The sequence below is a fragment of the Carcharhinus amblyrhynchos genome, chromosome 3 (assembly GCF_965287045.1).
Source record: "Carcharhinus amblyrhynchos chromosome 3, sCarAmb.v2.hapA, whole genome shotgun sequence".
NCBI lineage: Eukaryota > Metazoa > Chordata > Chondrichthyes > Carcharhiniformes > Carcharhinidae > Carcharhinus > Carcharhinus amblyrhynchos.
The window spans coordinates 74,555,215-74,577,444 of record NC_137326.1 but is presented as its reverse complement, the minus strand read 5'-3'; the positions used below and the strand labels follow the sequence as shown (position 1 = coordinate 74,577,444).

The window sequence follows — 22,230 nt, the reverse complement described above, 5'->3', positions numbered from 1 at the left end:
GGGATCCAGGGTGAGCTATCTAAATGGATACAAAATTGGCTTCTTGCCAGAAGCCAGAGGGTGGTTGTAGAGTGCCTCAGGGATCAGTGCTATGTCCACTGTCGTATATACTAATGATTTGGATGAGAATATAGGAGGCATGGTTACTAAATTTGCAGATGGTACCAAGATTGGTGGCATAGTGGACAGTGAAAAAAGTTATCTCCGATTGCAACAGGATTTTGATCAATTGGGCCAGAGGCATTTGGAATGGGAAACACCTAGATGGAGTTTAATTTAGACAAATGCGAGGTGATGCATTTTGGTAGATTGAACCAGGGCAGGACTTACTCAGTTAATGGTAGGGTGCTGGGGAGAGTTAAAGAACAAAAAGACCTTGAGGTACAGGTTCACAGCTCCTTGAAAGTGGAGTCACAGGTGGACAGAGTGGTGAAGAAGGCATTCACCGGTTTCATCGTCAACATTGAATGCGGGAGTTGGGAGTCTTCTTGAAGATGTACAAGACATTGGTCAGGCCACACTTGGAATATTGCGTGCAGTTCCAGTCACCCTTTTATGGAAAGGATATTATTAAACTAGGAAGAGTGCCGAAAAGATTTACTAGGATGCTACCGGGACTTGATGGTTTGAGTTATAAGAAGCGACTTCTTTCTCTGGAACATAAAAGGCTGAGTGGTGATCTTGTAGAGGGGCACAAATCAGCTTGATAGTCAATGTCTTTTCCCAAAGGTAGGGGAATCTAAAACTCGAGGGCATAGATTTAAGTTGAGAGGGGAGAGATAAAAAAGTGCCCAGAGGGGCAATTTTTTCAGAGGGTGATGAGTGTCTGGAACAAGCTGCCAGAGGTAGTAGTAGAGACAGGGTACAATTTTGTCTTTTAAAAAGCATTTAGACAGTTACATGGGTAAGATGGGTACAGAGGGATATGGGCAATTGGGATTAGTTTAGGGTTTGAAAAAGCAAAAGGGCATCTTGGATAAGGTGGGCCGAAGGGCCTGTTTCCATGCTGTGAATGTCTGTGACTCTATGCCATTCCAGGAAACAGTCCGGTGAACCTTTGCTCCCTCAATAGCAAGAATGTCTTTCATCAGATCAGGAGACCAAAACTGCACACAGTACTCGAGGTCTGGCCTCACCAAGGCCCTGTATAACTGTAGCAATGATGTGGAGATGCCGGTGTTGGACTGGGGTAAGCACAGTAAGAAGTCTTTCAACACTAGGTTAAAGTCCAACAGGTTTATTTGGTAGTACAAGCCACAAGCTTTCAGAGCGCTACTGCTTCATCAGGTGAGTGGGAGTTCTGTTCACAAACAGGGCATATAAAGAGACAAACTCAATTTACAAAATAATGGTTGGAATGTGAGTCTTTACAGGTAATCAAGTCTTAAAGATACAGACAATGAGAGTGGAGAGAGGGTTAAGCACAGGTTAAAGAGATGTGTATTGTCTCCATCAAGGATAGTTAGTGAGATTTTGCAAGCCCAGGCAAATCGTGGGGGTTACAGATAGTGTGACATGAACCCAAGATCCCGTTTGAGGCTGTCCTCATGCGTATGGAACTTGGTTATCAGTTTCTGCTCAGCAATTCTGCATTGTCGTGTCATGAAGGCCGCCTTGGAGAATGCAGAGGTTGCTGTGACAGAGTTGTGTGGTGTCATGGTCACTGATGTCTTGAAGGCTGGGTAGTTTGCTGTGGACAATGGTCTGTTTGAGGTTGTGTGGTTGTTTGAAGGCAAGAAGTGGGGGTGTGGGGATGACCTTGGCGAGATGGCCATCAAACATCTTGCCAAGGCCATCCTCAGACCCCACTTCTTGCCTTAAAACAACCTCACAATCTCAAGCAGACCATTGTCCACAGCAAACTACCCAGCCTTCAGGAAAACAGTGACCTCAACACTACACAACCCTGCCACAGCAACCTCCGCAAATCATGCCAGATCATCGACATGGATACCATTATCTCACATGACAACACCATCCACCAGGTAAACGGTACATACTCTTGCAACTTGGCCAAACGTTGTCCACCTGATACATTGCAGGAAAGGATGTCCTGGGGCATGGTCCATTGGGGAGGCCATGCAGATACTCTGACAACGGATGAATGAACACCGCTCGACAATCATCAGGCAGGAGTGTTCTGATCCTGTTGGGGAGTGCATCAGCAGTCATGGGCATTCAGGCTCTGATCTTCAGGTAAGCATTTTCCAAGGTGGCCTTCATGACACATGACAATGCAGAATTGCTGAGCAGAAACTGATAGCAAGTTCTGCACATGGGGATGGCCTCAACCAGGATCTTGGGTTCATGTCACTATCAGTATCCCCCATGACTTATCTGGGCTTGCAAAATTTCACTAACTGTCCTGGCTGGAGACAATACACATCTCTTTAATGTGTGCTTAACCCTCTCTCCACTCACATTGTCTGTACCTTTAAAACTTCTTTACCTGTAAAGGCTCACATTCCAACCATTATTTTGTAAATTGAGTTTGTCTTTCTATACCCTTTTGTGAACAGAACTCCCATTCAAGCAGCATTATGAAAGCTTGTGATTTGTGCTACGAAATAAACGTCTACTTTAACCTGGTGTTATAAGACTGCTAACAGTAGCAAGATATCCTCACACCTATACTCATCCTCAAGCCAGCCATCCCAGTAATCAGCCTAGTGAACTTGCAATGAACTGCTTCTAATGCAAGTATATCCTTTTGTAAGGATACTGAAACCACGCACAGTACTCCAGTTATAGTCAGGTTTATCTACTTTTATAATTAACCTTCTTTGCAATAAAAGCTCTCACTCTATTTGCGTTCCTAATCACTTGCTGTAACTGTATGTTGACTTTTTATAATTCATGTACAAGGACATCCACTTCCCTCTTTATCACAATGTCCTGCAGTCTCTCCATTTAAATTGTGTTTTTTTTATCATGAGATATTGACCACGGAGGCATCAATAAGACCATATTTTGTGCTTGGCTGTAGAGTAAGGTACAGGTTTAGATTAGATCATACAATGTTGAAAGGCTCAGAGGAAATGCATCAATATCGTCATAATGGTTTCCATAGGATTTTCATCCTGGTGCCTTCTCCCCTCCCAGAAGTTTGATGTGACATCAAGATACTCAAGTGCACAATGGTCCTGCTATCATTTTGCTCTCCCATCAGTTTTCTTTGTCTAATGAGTATGCTTTCATTAGAAACTTCCATTCTGTCATGAAACGGAACAGTGTGATTTCTGCACTGCTGTGATTTTTGTTTCCTGATGGTTTAGTTATTGTTACTGGTTTGACTCTTATGGTTTCCAACTTCTGTCATTAATATGAAATGGGAAGATGGGAGTGACATGCAACTCAGCATTATTCTGTCTGAGAAGTCTTTTCAGAATGTTAGGCTAAACGATGTCAGCTTGAAGACTCATTTGGCTGACTTGGGGATTTAAAGATTAATAATCAAATTCCTTTGTCTTGTGTAACAACAGACTCTTAAGATTAGCAGGTTGAATTTGAAGCATCATGAGGAGGAAAGCATAGCCTGCCTTCTGCTTTGTGTCTGGATGTTATCGATGAAAAGTACTTGGTGCAAAGGAATAAGTACCAGTAATGATATCAGTCATGATTTAAGGTGCAACTTCAGTGACTGCAGAGTAAATTTAGGATTAGGGGTTCATTAACGGTAGCATAGAAAGATGATGGTTAGCAAAGCCTGTTCTTTAAAAAGGTTAAGAATCGTAAAATCAAGTCTTGTTTGATAGAGTAGTTTTAAAGTCAGGAACTGAACTGTTTACATGAATAAGTTCTAGCTGTGACATGTACCTTTGGAGGCAGAATACATCTATAAAAAGCAGGGTCTTCAACATTTGTACACAGGGTCTGAAAGATTACAACTTGAAGCCAAGAGCCATTCTCAGCTGGATTGAGTTGATCATCCTGCCAGTCAATAAATTTTGTCCCATATATTATCAAGTATTTTGTGCTCGCTTGAAGTGCGTTATTATGAATTATAGAAGAAAGGAGATTGACTGCTAACACTATGCAGAGCTCAGTAGAGAAATCACGATGAATCTATTTATAGAGAAGCATACTACATTTCCTTATTTGGACTTCAGCATTCTGGTAAACCTCTGACGATCAATAAGGCTTTCTCCATTTGCAATCCTGTCTGCAGTCTCTCACTTTGATCACTGGGTGGCATTTCAGCATCACTAATGCACTGGGAAATTCCCAATCCTCCTGGGCAATGCCATGGGAGGTTTGATAGTAATAAAAACTAAGTTATGCTTAACAGCTAATAAACTCACGGAATGAAGTGCAAGATTCTAGATTTTAATAGAAAGAATAAAAAAGTCAGGTATTGCTAACAAGATTCAAATGGGGGTAGGGGTGCAGAAGGATCATGGGATTATATGGCCATTTTTAAAAGCATCAGCCAAACATTCATTCATTTATTGTTGGTTCCCAAGTCTCATGATTTGAACAGATATCGCCCAACACAAACATTTGTATTCTGAGCATTTCCACAGGAGACTTGGGAGAATGGTTCCTTTGGAGGTGACTTACCTTTTGCTGCACATTATTTGAAGGGGTGCGGAGGTTTTTAAATTGAGTGGCAGCCAATCGGCTCTGCTGCGTTTTGCCTGTATGCACATAACAAGTGTGAATCTGGAGCAGTTGCAGCACATGGAAGGATGGAGAGGGAGTCAGTACTGGTCTAAGAGCAGGAGTAGCCATATTGAGAGAGTTTTTTTTGCAAGGACTCCAGGAGGTCACTCCTCCCTTTAATTTAAAGGGAAGCCATCTTGCAGTGGCAGTACCCCACACACAAGTTGCTCTTTGCTTTTTGTGTGTTTGACCTTTCACCCACTGGTGTCAGCAAAAACCTTTGAAGAAATTGGGGGGATAAAAAAGTCATAGAAACCCTACAGTACAGAAAGAGGCCATTCGACCATCGAGTCTGCACTGACCACAATCTCACCCAGGCCCTACCCCCATATCTCTACATACCCACTAATCCTTCTAACCTACGCCTCTCAGGACATGAACAATTTTTTAGCAAGCCAATCAACCTAACCCACGCATTTTTGGACTGTGGGAGGAAACCAGAGCATCCGGAGGAAACCCACGCAGACATGAAGAGAATGTGCAAACTCCATATAGACAGTGACCCAAGCTAGGAATCGAACCCAGGTCCCTGGAGCTGTGAAGCAGCAGCGCTAACCACTATGCTACCGTGTTGCACTTCATTTTTTCTGAATGGTTTTGTTTCTTTGCTGTCAAAACCTTTCATCAGGGCAGAAGATGAATGCCAAATTCAAAACATAACAATTTATAGTACATGAGAAAAGGAAGCTGATGGGTTAGCGAGTCAACTCTGGTTGAGACCTTGCCATGGGGAGTGCACAAATTTAAAGGTGCAATGCCTAGATATGTTCCTTTTGTTTGCAGAGGATAAGTCCCTGTGTATGAATTGATGTCGCTTCTGCAAGTGTAAGTAAGCCATGTTGTGAGTCCCACAGATCTCAAATTAGTTGTTAATGAAATTCTTAGCACAATGTTGTTTTAGTTATGAAAATATTGGAGATGGGGTAATGTGAAAATGAAGAAATGGCCAATCAGGTAAGTCTGCTTGCTTTCTGATTGGCTTGCTAAGGCCTGTCAGGTGCCCAATCATGGGAGAGTTCTGGAAGGTAGTTGGGGTGGAAGGCGATAGGACAACACCTCCAGGGAAATGCCCAATCAGCACTGACAACCCTAATTTCTAAAGAGAGAATTGAAAAGAAGTTATGTTAATCTTGTATTGAATCTTGGTTAGACTACATGAGTATTGCACACAATTCGGGGTTCCATATAAAAAGGATATTGACACTGAGGAAGGTGCAGAAGGTATGGACAAGGATAATAGAATTGAGATGTTATTATCAGGAAAAGCTGAACAAGCTGCTGGAGCTCTCTAGACGAGAGAAGGCTGAGGGATAATCAATTAGTTATGTTTTAAGGTTGCGAAAATATTTGATAAGAGTAGATTCAGAGGAAATATTTCAACTCAGAGAGGAACCAATAATATAACATAATGTTGTTAAAAGGGGAACTTAGGAGCAGCCTTTGTTGAAAATATAAAGCACACTACCATGAGGACTGGTTGAGGTGGATAACAGATTAATTTCAGGGAAGTTATCTCAGTCCCTGAAGAGCTTGGGGAGGGGAAAGGCACACACACACCCAATTATAAATTATCTAGTAGAGCGAGTTAACTTTGGTAAAATTGAGTTTCAATGATAAAAGATTTTAAAAAATGGTCCATTGTTTGAGTCCTTCACCGTGGGTCATGGCTAAGGCAGTTTTTTCTACAATGGTCTTGAAATTTCACTGAGATTGAGGCAACTGTAATGTCCACATATAGTCTCTTTGAATCCATAATCCATCTTCTCAAAGTTGATGCTATCCTTTCTGAATTTTTGTTCAATTGAAATTATCTTTGGTGGATTATAACAGAAATTGGGCTCTGAACTTGACAGAGTATCATAGGGAGAAGGGTACAAACTTGTTCTAGGCTACCCAAAGTAACCAGAATATTGTAATAAAATACATTTCAAAAATAGTTATCCTGGTCCTATGACCCGACCTTATAGGGAGTCGGGTGTTCCACAGAATGTTGATTAGCTCATGTAATTCACTAGCTGAAGGACAAACCTTGGACATTGTGTTATGGCCCAGGCTGTTTGTATCTTTAATGTCTCTACCATTTCTACTGAATGAACCATTCTTTCCAGTGATGAGCTAGGAAGATCTTAAGCACCTATATAACCATTGTCCTGGTAGACTTTGTCTCTATCTTTGAGAGAAATCTTAATGTCAGCAGATGGGAAATTCCATTGGTGGTTTGCCTTCGTATGCTCTAATAATAATCCACATTGGAAACTTCTAGAAACTGACCAACTTATAATACCAGATGTCAGGTGACCCGTGGCAGCCACCTTGTCAGTGAATTTTCTTGTTTTTAAAAAGTCCTTTTAAAGATGTTCAGTGCCTATTTCATCAGACGAAATTCAAGATTAATATTCTCCATGTCATATCACGACAATATGTTGAAAAAGGGTGAAGAAGTGAGATCAGGCTTCAATGGAATCTAAGTGCTGGTATAGACAAGCTAGGGTAAATGTTTGCTATAGATCTGACTTTTATATAATCTTTGATTCCAGATAAAGACTAGTGTTTATTGTAATTCCCACTTCCCAAATTGAAATTGGTTGTGAGCATGACTACTTATTCAGTGAAGGCAAAAAGTGATCTTGATATTGTGAGATGGCAGTAAGTAGCAAAATTGTCACTGCACCTATGTCACATACAGACTGTTCCCTCTGACTACAGCACAGGAAGAATTAAGAAACATGTTTCAATAACTGTATTCTACCAAGTCAGATAGTGTGGTTGAGTCATTGGTCAGTGTTGTGAGATTGTTTGAGATGGCCAATTATGTCTTAGCCTAGACAATGTAAAACTCACGAGGCAGATATCTCTATATAAAGATGTAACATTTATTTGAAAAAGACAAACAAAACAAACGAGCAGCTACCCTAGTATTTCAAATAAAAACAGAAAATGCTGGAAATACTCAACAGATCAGGCAGCATCTGTGGAAGGAGAAATGAGTTAACATTTCAGATGAATGACTTTTCGCAGAACATGGGAAAGTTAGCAATGTGACAGGTTTTAAGCAAGAGATGATGAAAGGGTCAGGCATGATCAGGCAGAAAACCAGGAGAGATTAAATGACAAGGGATGATGGTGCAAAGTAAAAAGTTGTGGTAACAAGGCATGTGAAGAAACAAAAGCTGTCTTGTGCTGGGATATAGATGGCAACAGCAGAATTCAGTAACAGTAGCTGCTTGGGGAAACAAATTGGGAACAGTAGTTGTGACCTTAAGTTATTCAATTTTGAATCTGGAAGACTAAACTGCTTGATGAGCTTCATTGGAACAGTTCAGATTGAGGACAGTCAGATCAGAGTGAGAGTGGGACCGAGAATTAAAAGAGCAGCTGACTGGAAGTTTGTTGTCACTCAGACTGAATGGAAATATTGTGCAAAACCAACTTTTAAAGTTTATTTGTCACAAATAGTCTTACATTAACACTGCAATGAAGTTACTTTGAAAAATCCCCTAATCTTCCCACTTCTATGCTGCCCAAGCCTCTTGTACTCTTAACCTGAATCTTTAATTCTGTTTCTCTTTTCATAGAAGCTGTCAGATGGCTAAATTGTTCCACCGTTTTGTGTTTTGTTTCCACATTTCCAGCAGAATTTTCTTTTGTATCTCCTTCTATGTGGCTCTGTCAAATTTCTTTCTGTCCTCCTGTGAGGGCATTTTACTGTATTAACAGAGCGATTAACATTCAGTTTATTCTATCGTTGCATATTTTCCCCCTTTCCATATGCCATAGGACGCCCTGATTCTCAACCCTGCTGCCTTTCTCAGTCCATTCTATTATACCTATTATAGCCCCATTAATATCCTAAAGCTGTCTGGTCCTGGATGAATATTTCAATACTATTTGTAAATTGTAGCAACCTTGTTAAACTTTTAGTTTTTGATTTTAAAAAAACGCAATCTACATTTGGAAATTAAAGAAAATCCTCTTATGCTTGCAGTTGGAAGCACTTATTCTTTTTAGGGCCAGGTGTAAGCATTCATTTAATAATTGACCAGCTCTTGCTCGGTTCTGCTTTGTACACGTGTATTAATTTGTAGTGTCCTTGACTTCATGGTGCATGTACACATTACAATATTATCTCTTTTTAAAAGTGACAAGGTGCTTAGAGCCACACACTCAGGTTTCAGGCAAATTATGGCTGGTCTCAACATCACCTTTGGGTATTTCTTTGCCATTGTGGCTTTCTGTGAGGTGATCAGGAGGATTTGCAAAAAACTTCTGCCCCTTTGGATCTATTCCAATTTACTGGTGGAGCTGGTCGCCGGCTTCCAGCTGGCTGCCTGCTGGTTTGAGCTCAACATGTTGGTAATCATCGGTCCCTGGGGAGGTGGCTTTGGAATGGATGTGGTTATGACTCTCTTCTTTCTCCTTTTTCTGATTCATGAAGCCACGTTTGATGGAGCTGAGGCCAACCCGCTTATCACCACTCACAAACTGCTCTGCGCCAGCTCTCCTGTGGTGGCCAGCGCACTGAAGGTATTGGCTCAGTTCGGGGGGATGCAGTTGGCCAATACAATCACCAAACTATACTGGTTCTGGGAGCTGACTGAGTTCCATCTCATCCAGAATATGATGGCAAGAGACTGTAGCTCGGCCATCCAGACATCTGTCAGCCAAGCGGCCTTTGTTGAAGCAGCTTGCACTTTCCTTTTCCATCTGATTTTAATGAAGTTAGAGGGAGCAGCTTTTGGATCCAGGATCCTGTCCAAGGCCCTAACCATCACTGTTCTGGTGTATGTAGGTGAGTCTCCATTGCGCAGACACAATGTTATGTACGATTACTATTGAATTTCTCATAGTAAGCTAGAGAACAAAGAGGGGAAGCACAGGGGAGATGTAGGGATTGGGTTTGTGTCCACATATCCATCAGTGAGATTGTCTGAAATGTATACTCTGTGTTGTCATTCTTTAGGAGTCTGCATTCCTGCAAGTGGCAACAGTAGTGATGCCACCAGAGAAAAAGAGAGATCCAAGATAGAAGCAGTCCCATGATAGGGTTGCCAATTCTGATTGTATGTATTCTTGGAGGTTTCATCACATGACATGGCCCCACACCCCAGCTATTAGTTGTTCAACCCATCCGTCCTTGTGACGCCAATTGAAAAGCAAAGTGACCCATTATCCAACTGGCTGATTCTAGAATGTCAGCCAAACAGCTTTTCCCCCTTCCCTGATTTTCAATGTTTTTTATCTGGTAAAGGAAATGTTCAAAGAAAATGACACAAAAACACTTTTTTAATGGCCCAGTGATTTTTCTCCAGGTTTATGCACAGCTCTATCCAAAACACTGATCTTCAATTCCTTGAGACTGGAGAGATTGGCAACCCTTGTCTAGGTGATTTGGGAGATTGGTCAAAAGGCCTTAAAGCAAGAACTCTTAAAAACATCTTTCCAAATTAATTTTGAGGATGTTTTTCTCTTCCATCTTCCTCACTTCCACATTTCAGTACTCTAGCCTTTCAACAGCATATTCTCTGACTCAGTGAACTACACCTCCCGAAATCTGCTCCTATATGATTTAGACAGAAGATGATAGAATCTGTTTCTGCTGAGTAATTTGATACATGATGTTTGACAAGTATAACAGGTTTCAGAGGACCGCCAATTCCAAAGTTCTCCATCATTAGGGTTCCCCTCATGCCATGTCTGGACCTGTTGTGAATTAACTGAGTGAGTTAGTCGTTACTGTTACCGACATCATTATTATTTGCCTTCCAATTTGGTTGATGGAGGAAGATGTATCTTGCTTTTTTTTTAGTGTAGCAATTCTTGTATTCCTATGTTTTCTGATCCCACCTCCAACATTAACCTATCTGTTCCTTTTATAGATGCTGCTGCCCCGTTTCTCCATAATTTCTACTTTTATTTCAGATTTTGTGCTTCAAGTTTCTGTGGTGAGGTATAAATCAGAGAAATTGGTTGTGTATGGTCCCCAGAATGGTAGGGGGTTTTAGTTAAGTCAGACAGCATGGTTAGTGCAGGCTTAGAGGGCCGAAGAGCCTGTTCCTGTGCTATAATTTTCTTTGCTCTTTGTGTGTGCAATATATTCTGGAGCTGGATTTGTTGACTTGCAGTGTTGACCGTGTCTGACGATGGACTGCATGCATGAGTTGAATTTACAGCTGAGTCTGGTGTCTAATCTATTGCTTTGATCTTCCCTGCAGCTGGCCCATACACCACAGGTCTGTTTAACCCAGCACTTGCATTCTCAGCCACATTCCAATGTTCTGGAAACACTTTGTCAGAATACATGGTAGTCTACTGGCTCAGTCCATTCATTGGTGAGTAACAGCAAATCCCCTTCCATGGTCATGAAGACTGAGGGGCTCAGTACTAGAATTTAGCTTGTCAGCGCTGTATTCATTGCAATGAATCCATCCGGACTGTTGGTTTGTGAGATAGTGACTTTGTGCATCATTCATATGTCCTGTGTGTTGATGCTGCTTCAGTCTTATGTGCATCAGTGACCAACATTCTATCTCTGACTTTATCCATGTATTGATGTGTAGCTTGATGCACTTGTACCTGAAAAGTTACTGCTGCTTAGCTAATACTTCAGATTGGCACTCTACGTACTCTTATGTATAATGCATGTATATGCATGTTACCCACACTTTTTGAATTACTATATAGTTGATGAGGAACATATCAGACCATAAGACATAGGAGCAGAATTAGGCCACTCAGCCCATCAAGTCTGTTCTGCCATTCAATCATGCCTGATATTTTTCTCATCCCCACACTCCTGCCTTTTCCCCATAATGGCTGATCCCTTATTAATCAAGAACCTATCTATCTCTGTCTTGAAGGCATTCAATGACCTGGCTCCCACAGATTTCTGCAGCAAAGAGTTCTACAGATTCACCACTCTCTGGCTGAAGAAATTCCCCCTCATCTCTATTTTAAAGGGCTGTCCTTTTAGTCTGAGGTTGTGCGCTCTGGTTCTAGTTTTTCCTGCTAGTGGAAACATCCTCCCATGTCCACTCTATCCAGGCCTCGCAGTATCCTGTAAGTTTCAATAAGATACTCCTTTCATCCTATTAAACTCCAATGAGTACAGACCTCACAAGTCCCTCATACAACAAGCTCTTCATTCCAGGGATCATTCTTGTGAACGTCATCTGGACTTTTTCCAAGGCCAAGACATCTTTCCTTAGGGGGCCCAAAACTGCTTGGAATACTCCAAATAGGGTCTGACCAAAGCCTTATACAGCCTCAAATCAGATGCCAGAAATGTTGGAGAATGCAAGATTTAGTGAGAGGGAAGAACTGAGGGCAATTAATATTAGTAGAGAAATGGTGCTGGGGAAATTGATCAGATTGGAGGAGGATAAATCCCCAGGGCTGATAATCTACATCCCAGAGTACTTAAAGAAGTGGCTCTAGAAATAGTGGATGCATTGGTGGTTATCTTCCAGAATGCTGTACACTCTGAAACAGTTCTTGCAGTCTGGAGGGCAGCTAATGTCACTCCAATATTCAAAAAGGGAGGTGGAAAGAAAGGGAATTATAGACCAGTAAGCTTAACATCAGTAGTGGGGAAAATTCTCAAATCCATCATTAAGGACTTTATAGCAGACATTTAGAAAGCAGTAGCAGAATCAGAGACAGAGTAAACATGGATTTATGAAGGACAAATCATGATTGACAAATCTGTTGGAATTCTTTGAAGATGTAACTAGCAGAGTTGACAAGGGGGAACCAGTAGATGTGGTATATTTGCACTTTCAGAAAGTGTTTGACAAAATCCCGCACAAGAGATTATCATGTAAGATTAAAGCACATGGGATTGGGGGTAGTGCATTGAGGCAGAGAGGAAACAGTAGGAATTAATGGGTGGTTTTCAAATTGGCAGGCAGTAACTAGTGGGGTGCCATGGAGATTGGTGCTGGGACCCCAGCTATTCACAATATGTATTAATGATTTGGATGAGGGAACAAAATGTAACATCTCAAAGTTTGCAGATGGTACCAAGTTGGGTGGGAGGATGAACTGTGAGCGGATGTAGAGATCCTTCAGAAAGATCTGGACAGGTTGGGTGAATGAGTATAATTTGGATAAATGTGAGGTTACTACCCGAGTGGTTGTAAATTCAGAGAGGGGAGTGTGCAGCTGGACATGGGTGTCCTTGTGCATTAGTCACTGAAGGTAAGTATGCAGGTGCAACAGACGGTAAAGAAGGCAAATGGTATGTTGGCCTTCATTGCAAGACATTTCGAATACAGGAGTAGGGATGTGTTTCTGCAATTATACAGGGCCTTGTTGAGGCTGCACCTAGAGTATTGTGTGCAGTTTTGGCCTCCTTTTCTGAGGAAGGATGCTCTTGCTCTTGAAGGAACACAGTAAAGGTTTATCAGGCTGATTCCGGGGATGGCAGGATTGATATATGAGGAGAGATTGGCTAGGTTAGGATTATTTTCGCTGGAGTTCAGACGACTGAGGGGGGGAATCTCATAGAGACTTATAAAATTCTAACAGGACTAGACAGGGTAGATGCAGGGAGGATATTCCCCATGTTGGGGACTATCATGGGTCACAGTCTGAGGATTCAGGATAGACCATTTCGGATGGAGATGAGGAAACATTTCTTCACCCAGAGTGTTGAGCCTGTGGAATTCGCTACCACAGGAAGAGGTTGATGCCAAAACGTTGAATGTATTGAAGAAGTGGCTGGATATAACAATTGGGGCAAATGGGATCAAAGATATTGGGGGGAAAAGCAGGATTAGGTTTTTGAGCTGAATGATCAGCCATGATCGTAATAAATGGCGGAGCAGGCTCGAAGGGCCGAAAGGCAGCCTCCTGCTCCGATCTTGTATGTTTCTTTATTTGCTAATCTCTGTTGGAATAAAGGGAATGATGTTACAATTGGTCATACTGTCTCTAATTAGGGAAGAGAAAATTATTCAGTGTTCATATTCCACATCTGGTAGGTGTGTGCCAGGATGAGCATCCATCCAAGCAACTGACTGGACCAAGACATGAACAATGGGTCTTAGATTATGTAGTTGGAATTGCCTGGATCTCTTTGATCTGTGCCACCAGGCAGTTGACATCTGGAGACGAGAGGGTGTTGTCAGAAAACGTGGAAAAATAATTTCAAGTGTTTTTTGTGGGCTAGGTTTGGAGCATGAGATTGGTGGGAAATATTGATTCACAAGGAAATGCCACTTTTTATTCTTTCGTGGGATGTGGGCATTACTGGCAAGGCCAGCATTTGTTGCACTTCCCAAATTTGAATGCTAGACCACGCTGCTGTGTGTCAGGAGTCACATGTAGGCTAGACCAGGTAAGGATTTCCTTCCCTTGAAAGGCTTAGTGAACAATCGACAATTGTTTCATTAAACTTTTAATTCCAGATGTTTACTGGACTCAAATGTCACCATCTGGCATGATGGATCCATTACCCTGGGTCTCTGGATTGCTAGTTCCAGTTACAATACCTCTGTTATCACTCCACCCCCTCTACCCCACAGTTGTTGATAATTGAGGTTAGATTGCTGAACCTCTAGTGGATAATGGATACCTCAAGTCAATTGGTCTGCCTGACAGGCTTTTTGTGATTATTTCTGAGGCGAACAGTTCCCAAATGTACCCATGATGCTATTAAGTCTCCAACTGATACTTGTCTCCTTTGTTACAGCAACAATTCTGGCCATCTTTCTGTTCAATGGAAACATCCCTCTACTTTTCTGCAAGAACCTTCTCTATACACAGAGAACAAAGTACAAAATTCCCAAAGGAAAATCTGCACTGGATCAGGAAGAGAACAAGGCAGTCGACAGGCAGGGAAAGGAGATTCCAGGAAGAGAGGCTCGAAGATGATTGCTTAAGCAGAAAAAGATGAGATCAGAGAGATTTGATTTGAGTCTGTGTAAACCATACGTTTTATTTATTCTAATCTGGAGTGTGCTGCTTAAAAGTGGAAAAAGATCCAAGCGTGGTTTCTAAAGGGAATCAGATGTATACTTGGAAAAACATTGTGCAATAGGGAAAAGAAGGGGATAATTAAATAGCTTGTTAAAAGAGCTGGCATACAAACAATGGGCTGAATGGTCTTCTCTAGTACTGTTAAGATTCTATAATTGGTACTTGAGTGGCGCTTCAAAATCCTGTATTGGAGTTCATTTCTGTACGTACACACTTTATGCATTGACTACATCCCTATTGAGTAGGTGTCTTACCTTGCATACAGCACTGGAAATTGGAAATTCTCTTAAACCCTGTTCACATGTTCAGGATATATAACTGGGAAGATTGGTAATGGGATAATGTGGTGCTGATAAGAGGTGTCCTGATTTCTCCAAATGAATATGACGTTGATTGCCTCATATCACTGACAATACCAGGTTCAACCACTGCACACAAAATGGCAAAACACTCTTTGATTAAGAATAAAAAAAATTTAAAACTGATTGTGTCAACATTATTTTCAAGACTGTTTTTAAAGTTTGGTTTCCTTCTGTAGCTCAGTTGTAGTCAGTACAGTTACAATAGGCCAAAAAAACTGCCTCCTGTGCTGTAAATTTCCTAAGGATTCCTTGCGGGGCCCAGGGCAAAGATACTTCTCTTTACCAGGCTCACAGTACTCTGGCCACTCTAACACTCACTGTGATTCTGCTGTCATCCTGAACCCAGCCCTTAAAATGTCATTATGGCAGCAGTGACATAAATACAAGGTGACTTTTTGATGTAGTAAAAGATTCTGCACAGATTGAATTAAATGCAAAAGGTAGGGAGACCCTAATCACCTTGATTTAGAGTAAGAAATAGGGCCACTCCAATCATATTGAACTCTGTGTAAGGGATGGGGACAACCCAATTGCACAGATTGAACTACTACAATACAAGAGAAATCCATTCACAATGATTGGAAACGATGCAAATGAGAGCAATGCTATTTTTGGGATTGGTTATATCCATGGCACTAAATTATCAATTGCATTGTAGGACTGAATTGTTGGCTTAATGTTGAAAGTACCATTTGAAAATCCGAGTTGACCTATTTTGATGATTACAATTTCCATAAATCATTTCCTGTTTTGAGCTAACTGCCTCTTTTCCGCTTTATAACAATCCATTTCAATCACTCCAAAACCATTCTCAAACTCCAAGCAGTAATTCACATTCAGCCAGAAATGAGCGTTGAGTCCACTGTGAAGCATACTCTCCAGCAGGAAGACTGAGTGAAACTGTTATCATGCTATTGTGGAATTTGGCATTACCAGGCTGTAATTTTGCTATATTGGAAGCACAGAAAGAATTTGTACCCCAAGGTGCTTTACATGAGGTAAACGCCATTACTCATGAATGGAATTCCTTGAAAAGTTTTAATGCTGCAATTGGAAAAATCAGGAATAAAGTGCAAATGTTTCAGACATATTGAAATACATGTCTCAGGAATCCTGGTTGATACTGATGGATTGGGAATACAAGTAAATTTAATTTTGTAAAGATTGACTGGACCTTCAAGAAAAGGATGTGTATTTATTAATATCATGTTTTCTATTATATAAAAGCACCAATCACTCATAAGGAATCGGGTAAACATCTAGTAGATTCATGTATTAAGACTAGGCAGATAACAGATTATTCGTGGATAGAAAGCTTGAAGGCATCATCAGCAGAGCGGTCTGTACTGCTCTCTGCTTAAAAAGCACAGCTGAAACAAACTGGATCGTATGACTTTCTTTCTGGTGATGTCATACTGCAATCTAAAGATGATGGAAGCTGTAGCCAGCAGCTACTTCGTGAGCAGGAAGGAGTGGTTGAAATGTATTAGGTGCACTGAAATCTGGGGTTGGCCTGAGACTGACCCTTGACAGGTGTTATAGGTCTCCTGAGCAACAAGTAGAATCAGGTGAACAAATCGGAAGAGTTGGCTAATGGGGGTTGATACCATGGGGGATTTAAATTAGCAATCCAACATTGCAGAGAAAACTGCAGAGCAGGACAAGATCCAGTTGGTTATCAAATATTATTTTACTCTGTATATAAGGGATTTGAGCCAGAGGTGAAGGGGGAGAAAAAGGACTTCCATTCATATGCCCCATTTCCTGCACTTGATATCTTGTCTGGTCAGGTAGGTTATTTGAAATCAATGGGCTTTCCCTCATTGTAGGAGCCAAAGTGGGGAAGTTTGTGATAATTGCAAAGTGTTCAGCTCTTTTTGGCTTTCACATAAAATAACAAAACCTGGACAACATTCAGACCTGGTATGATGAGTGACAATGGACATACCATGCAAGTGCCAGATGATGAACCATCTTCCCGTGATAATCAAGTCCCCACTCAGATGGTCAAAATGAAAAAGATTAAATGCTAGGAGATGCTTATCCTTCTAGAAAGCCAGGTCTCTCAAACAAGTATCTTCCAACATCTGTGCTACTGACGTATTTTAAGAAGGAGATTTCCCAGGTTCCTGGGAGAATAGGGCATCTCTGAGCAGTAGATAGTGATTTCAGCTGGTGATCCATTATCTGTAAATACAGTGTTCTGGAACTTGTAGGGAGGCAGGAAGGAGTTTGAGGACTCACCAGCAGCATTAGCTTTCCTTGTGGGAGGAGGCGTGCAATGTGCAATTTTATATCATCTACTGGAAGGGAAAGGCTGAAGCTGCTAGTCTTTCCCCATGTGCTATGCAAAGATAGGTTTGTTTATTTTATAAAGAAAAATAACTCCGTCACTGGGAGTTTGACCAAGCACAAGATCCTGAAGTAGATCTTGTGTTTTGAGTGGGTGTAAAATAGTTTGGCAGCTGAACCCACCCCCTAGAATAGTAACCCACCGTAAATAAAGAAATGACAATCTTTATGCTGTATATTTTCTGTTGACTAAAATTTCTCTCTACATTTGTTTTATGGTGGCGAAGTTACACGCACACGTGATTTGAGAATTAGCCCTATGGATGATTTGAACAAGTTAGATGATGAATTACAATCTAACATTTTTTTGATTAATCACCAGAACTGAGCTCCAGCAAATTGAAATAATAACCCAGCAGGCACACAATATATCAAGCCTGCTACCTGCTTCATATCCTGGTTTTTTTAATGCCTGTATGCCCTTGATTCCACCCATTTCTGTTTAACCTATTTTTAAACACTACAAACCTTCCCATCTCTCCAATCCTCCAACGCCTGTCTTTTGCACAGAAATATCTCTGTGACCCAGCACTGATAGCCATGCCTTTAGTCATCTAGGTCCTATGTTCCGGAATTCTTTCCCTAACCCGTTCTGTCTCTGCACTGGCTTCCCCTTTATATTAGGAAGCACTTCTACACATACAGCGGTAGAGGTTTGGAACTCTCTTCCACAAATGGCAGTTGAAGCTCAATCAGTTGCTAATTTTAAATTGGATACTTTTTTGTTAAGCAAAGATATTAAGGGATATGGACCAAAAGCAGGTATATGGAGTTAGATCGCATGTCACCCATGATCTCATTAAATGGCAGGGTGGACTGAATGGCCTACTCCTGTTCCTATGTTCCTAAGTACCTCTGAATCCATTTATTTGCTCACATCTGGTATCTCTCAAGTTTAGCATCCATTTTCCTTTTGATAAGTTCTGTATATGGCAATTTTCTATCTTTAAAATTAATTTGTGAGATTTGAATGATTTGAGAGGTATAGATCAGATGGATTCTCAGAGGCTTTTTCCCAGGGCTGGAATGGTTGCTACGAGAGGACACAGGTTTAAGGTGCTGGGCAGTAGGTACAGGAGATATCGGGGGTAAGTTTTTCACTCAGAGTGGTGGGTGAGTGGAATCGGCTGCCGTTGGTGGTGGTGGAGGTAAATTCGATAGGATTTTTTAACAGACTTCTGGATGAGTACATGGGACTTAATAGAATTGAGGGTTATAGATAAGCCTAGTCGGTAGGGATATCATCGGCACAACTTGTGGGCTGAAGGGCCTGTTTGTGATGTAGTTTTTCTATGTTCTATTATTCTATGAATGTCAGTGACAAGGCCAGTGTTTACTGCGCATCCCTAATTCTTGAGAGGTTAGTGGTGAGATACAGTCTGTGTGCATTGCCATTGGGAGGGAGTTCCAGGATTTTGAACCAGCAACAATCAAGAAATAACAAGTTAGGATGGTGCTTTGTCATTTTTTGCCATGTGTCTATTGCCCTTGTTCTTCTCACAGTATCGAGATCACAGGTCAGAAGATGTTATAGAAGGAATTGCAATGAGTTGTTGCTGTGCATCTTGTAATTTGTATGCGCTGCTGCCATTGTGCTTGGGTGGTGAAAGGAATGAATACTTAGTGATCAATGTGGTGTTAATCAAGTGGATTGCTTTGTTCTGGATGGTGTTGAGCTTCTTGAGTGTTCTGGAAGCTTCATTCATCTAGGCAAGTGGAGAGCATTCCATCAGATTCATGAATTGTGCTCTATAGGTGGTGGTCAGGTTCTGGTGAGTCAGGTAGTGCATTCTCTTGTTGGCAATGGTCATTGTCTTGTGGCAGAAATGTTAGTTGCTACTTATCAGCCCAAACCTGAATGTTGTCTAGGAGGCATGGCTTGTCTCATTATTTGAGGAATTGTGCAACTATCAGTGAACATCCCTGTTACTGAGTTTTATGATGGAGGGAAGATCATTGATGAAGCAGTTGAAAATGGCTGGGCTTAGGACAATACTCTGGCAAACTCCTGCAGTGACATTCCAGGACTGAGATGATTAACTGCCAATCATCACATCTTCCTTTGTGCCAGGTATTGTTTGAAGTTTGTTCCCCTGATTCTATTAACTTCAATTCCTTGATGCCACATTTGGTGAACTGCTGTCTTCCAGGGAAGTCACTCAGCTCACCTGGGTTCAGCTGTTTTATTCATGTTTGGACCAAGGCTTTAATGAAGTCAGGAGCTGGGTGACCCTGTCAGAATCCAAAGTGATGTAAGTTATTACTCTGGAAGTGCCACTTGATAGCACTGTTGACAGCATTCTTATCCTCATCTTTGTGGACAGAAAATACCTGGGCAATTTTCCACAAGGCTAGACAGATGCCAGTGTTGTAGCTGTACACCTAGAGGTGTGGCTAGTTCTGGAGAATATCTTCAATGCTACTGCCAGAAAGTTGTTGGGGCCAATAGTCTTTGCAAATCTGGAGTCTTCAGTCAAATCTTGATAATCACATGGAGTGAATCGAATTGGCTGATGACAACATTTGTGATGTTGGGGACCAGCAGAGGGTGCTGCAATGGATCAATCATTTGACACTTCTGGCCGAAGATGGTTACAAATATGTTAGCCATGTCTTTTGACCAAGGTGCTGGGCACCTTGTCTCTGGAGCTACCCTCACCTATTTGTTTATTGTCCACTACCTTTCATGACTGAATGTGGAAAGATTGCAGAGTTTCGATCTGATCCAACAGTTGTTCAACTGTTTATAGCATAAAGCTTCCACAGTTTAGCACACATGCAATGCTGTGCTGTAGCTTCACCAGTTTGGTGCATTATTTTCTGTCAGGTATGTCTGGAGCTTCTGTGTGCTTTCCTACTGAAGCATAGACAGTCAGCTGCCTTGATGGCAATGATAGTGATATAAGCAGCTCAATAAAATACAAACTTTTATTAATGCCTGGCCAATGTGATGAAATAGTGTTTAGATAAATGGTTTCTGACTAACTTCTACCATTCTTTCAGTCAGGGTAAACTAGCCTTAGCAGGACTAGACTGGTTAAGTAACACTAACGTAAAGTTCAACAAAACTAATGTTTTCCTCTCACTGGCCAGTTTCACAACAACAGAATCTTGCCATCAAGACACAAGATAAAGATATGTTTGTTTGGCTATATAGTTGAAAAGGGCTGCCTAAATAATGTGACCCATTTTCTGTATAAACACAGTATTCAGTATAAAGCCACAGTCACAGAGCAGAAGATAAAAGACCTTGCATTTATAAATGACCTCAACATATCACCAAACATTTTACAGTCAATGAGATTCTTTTGAAGTGTTGTTATTGTTTTAAAATAGGATAAAAAGATCCAGTTTGTGCACAAAGGTCCCATAACTAGCAATGATTAGGTAATGCTTTTGTGATGTTGATTGACAGCTCATGGATTTGGGATATCCTGATGTTCCTGGATATTGTATCATGGGAACTTTCACATTTGCGTGAGAGGCCAGGAGAGGCTGCAGTTTAATGTATAACCTGAAAGACAAATCCTCCCTCAGTACTGAATTGTCAGCCTAGATTTTTGTGCTCCACTGTGTAGAACGGAACCCGAATCCATACCCTAACTGAGACAAGAATTCAACTGACTAACACCTAGCAGCAAATCGTAGTCCAATCATTCTTCCCTTGGTCAGTGTTTCACAAGGATAAACAGAAAGGAAAAGGAGGTGGTGCAGCTTTGCTAGTAAAGGAAAGGATCACTATTATAGTGAGAAATAACGTAGGCACTGGAGATCAAGATGTGGAATCAGTCTGGGAAGAAATAGCAAAAGACAAAAGTCTCTGGGATAACCTATAGATCCCCAAACAGTAATACCACAGTGGGGAAATGCTAGACTCTTGTAAGAAAGGTACAACAATAATCATGGGTATTTTAAAATGCTTATAGACTGGATTAATCAAATTGGCAAGGATAGCCTTCAGGGAGAATTCATAGGGTATATTACACATTGTTTCTTGGAACAATATATTCTTAAACCAACCAGGGAGCATACTATCTTGGATTTAGTATTGTGTAATGAGATGGGATTAATTAATCATGTAGTAAAGGATTCTCTAGGGAAGAGTGATCATTACATGCACGCTTGAATTTCAAATTCAGCTTGAGGGCAATAAACCTAAGTCATGTACTATTAGGCATGAGGGCAGATTTGGTCCTAATGGACTGGGCAGAAAGGTAGGACAGTTGATGAATAGTGGCAGACATTTAAGGAGATATTCAACTTCACCCAACTAAAATATTCGAGAGAGGAAGAAAGACTGTAAGAGAGGGAAAATATATCTGTGGCTAAGCAAGGTTAAGGATAGCATAAAGGCAAAAACTAAGGCACATCATATTGCAAAGTCAGTGGCAGGCTGGAAGATTGGTGAACACTTAAAGTCCAAAAAAGGGTTACTAAAAAAATAAGATTGTGAAATAAATCTAACACAAAATATAAAATGGATAACAAAAGATTCTATATTATAAATAAAGTGTAGACAGACTCAATGGATGAGAGGCTGGTTCGTGTGATGCACTGGGCTACATTCACGACCTCTTGTAGATCCTTGTAGTCTTGGGCAGAGCAGGACATTGGTTATAATATTGCAAAATTCCCTGGATTCTAGAAGGATTTCAATGGAGCTTTGTTCTCCTATTAACACATTCCATTATCTTACTATTAGTTCCTCTTTAGTCCTGAATGCCACTATTAGCATTTCCTTTGTCTTGTATCCATTACATCTTTGGAAATCTCTCCTTAGCTCTGTCCTATCCCTGACTTTCTGTTTTGCTCTGCCTTCTCCCTTCCACCTATATAATTCATTACATTTGGGATGGCAAGGTAGCACAGTGGTTAG

At 41.1% G+C, this 22,230-nt stretch overlaps 1 protein-coding gene across 1 annotated transcript; it reads left to right on the top strand.

Moving 5' to 3' along the window:
- Positions 1 to 7,820: 7,820 nt before the first annotated feature.
- aqp12 (aquaporin 12) lies at positions 7,821 to 15,078 on the top strand. The gene is made up of 3 exons (XM_080186344.1): positions 7,821 to 9,451; positions 10,875 to 10,991; positions 14,354 to 15,078. The coding sequence occupies exons 1-3, from the start codon at positions 8,761 to 8,763 to the stop codon at positions 14,533 to 14,535; spliced, it is 990 nt and encodes a 329-aa protein (XP_080042470.1). The 5' UTR covers positions 7,821 to 8,760; the 3' UTR covers positions 14,536 to 15,078.
- The last annotated feature ends 7,152 nt before the right edge of the window (positions 15,079 to 22,230 follow it).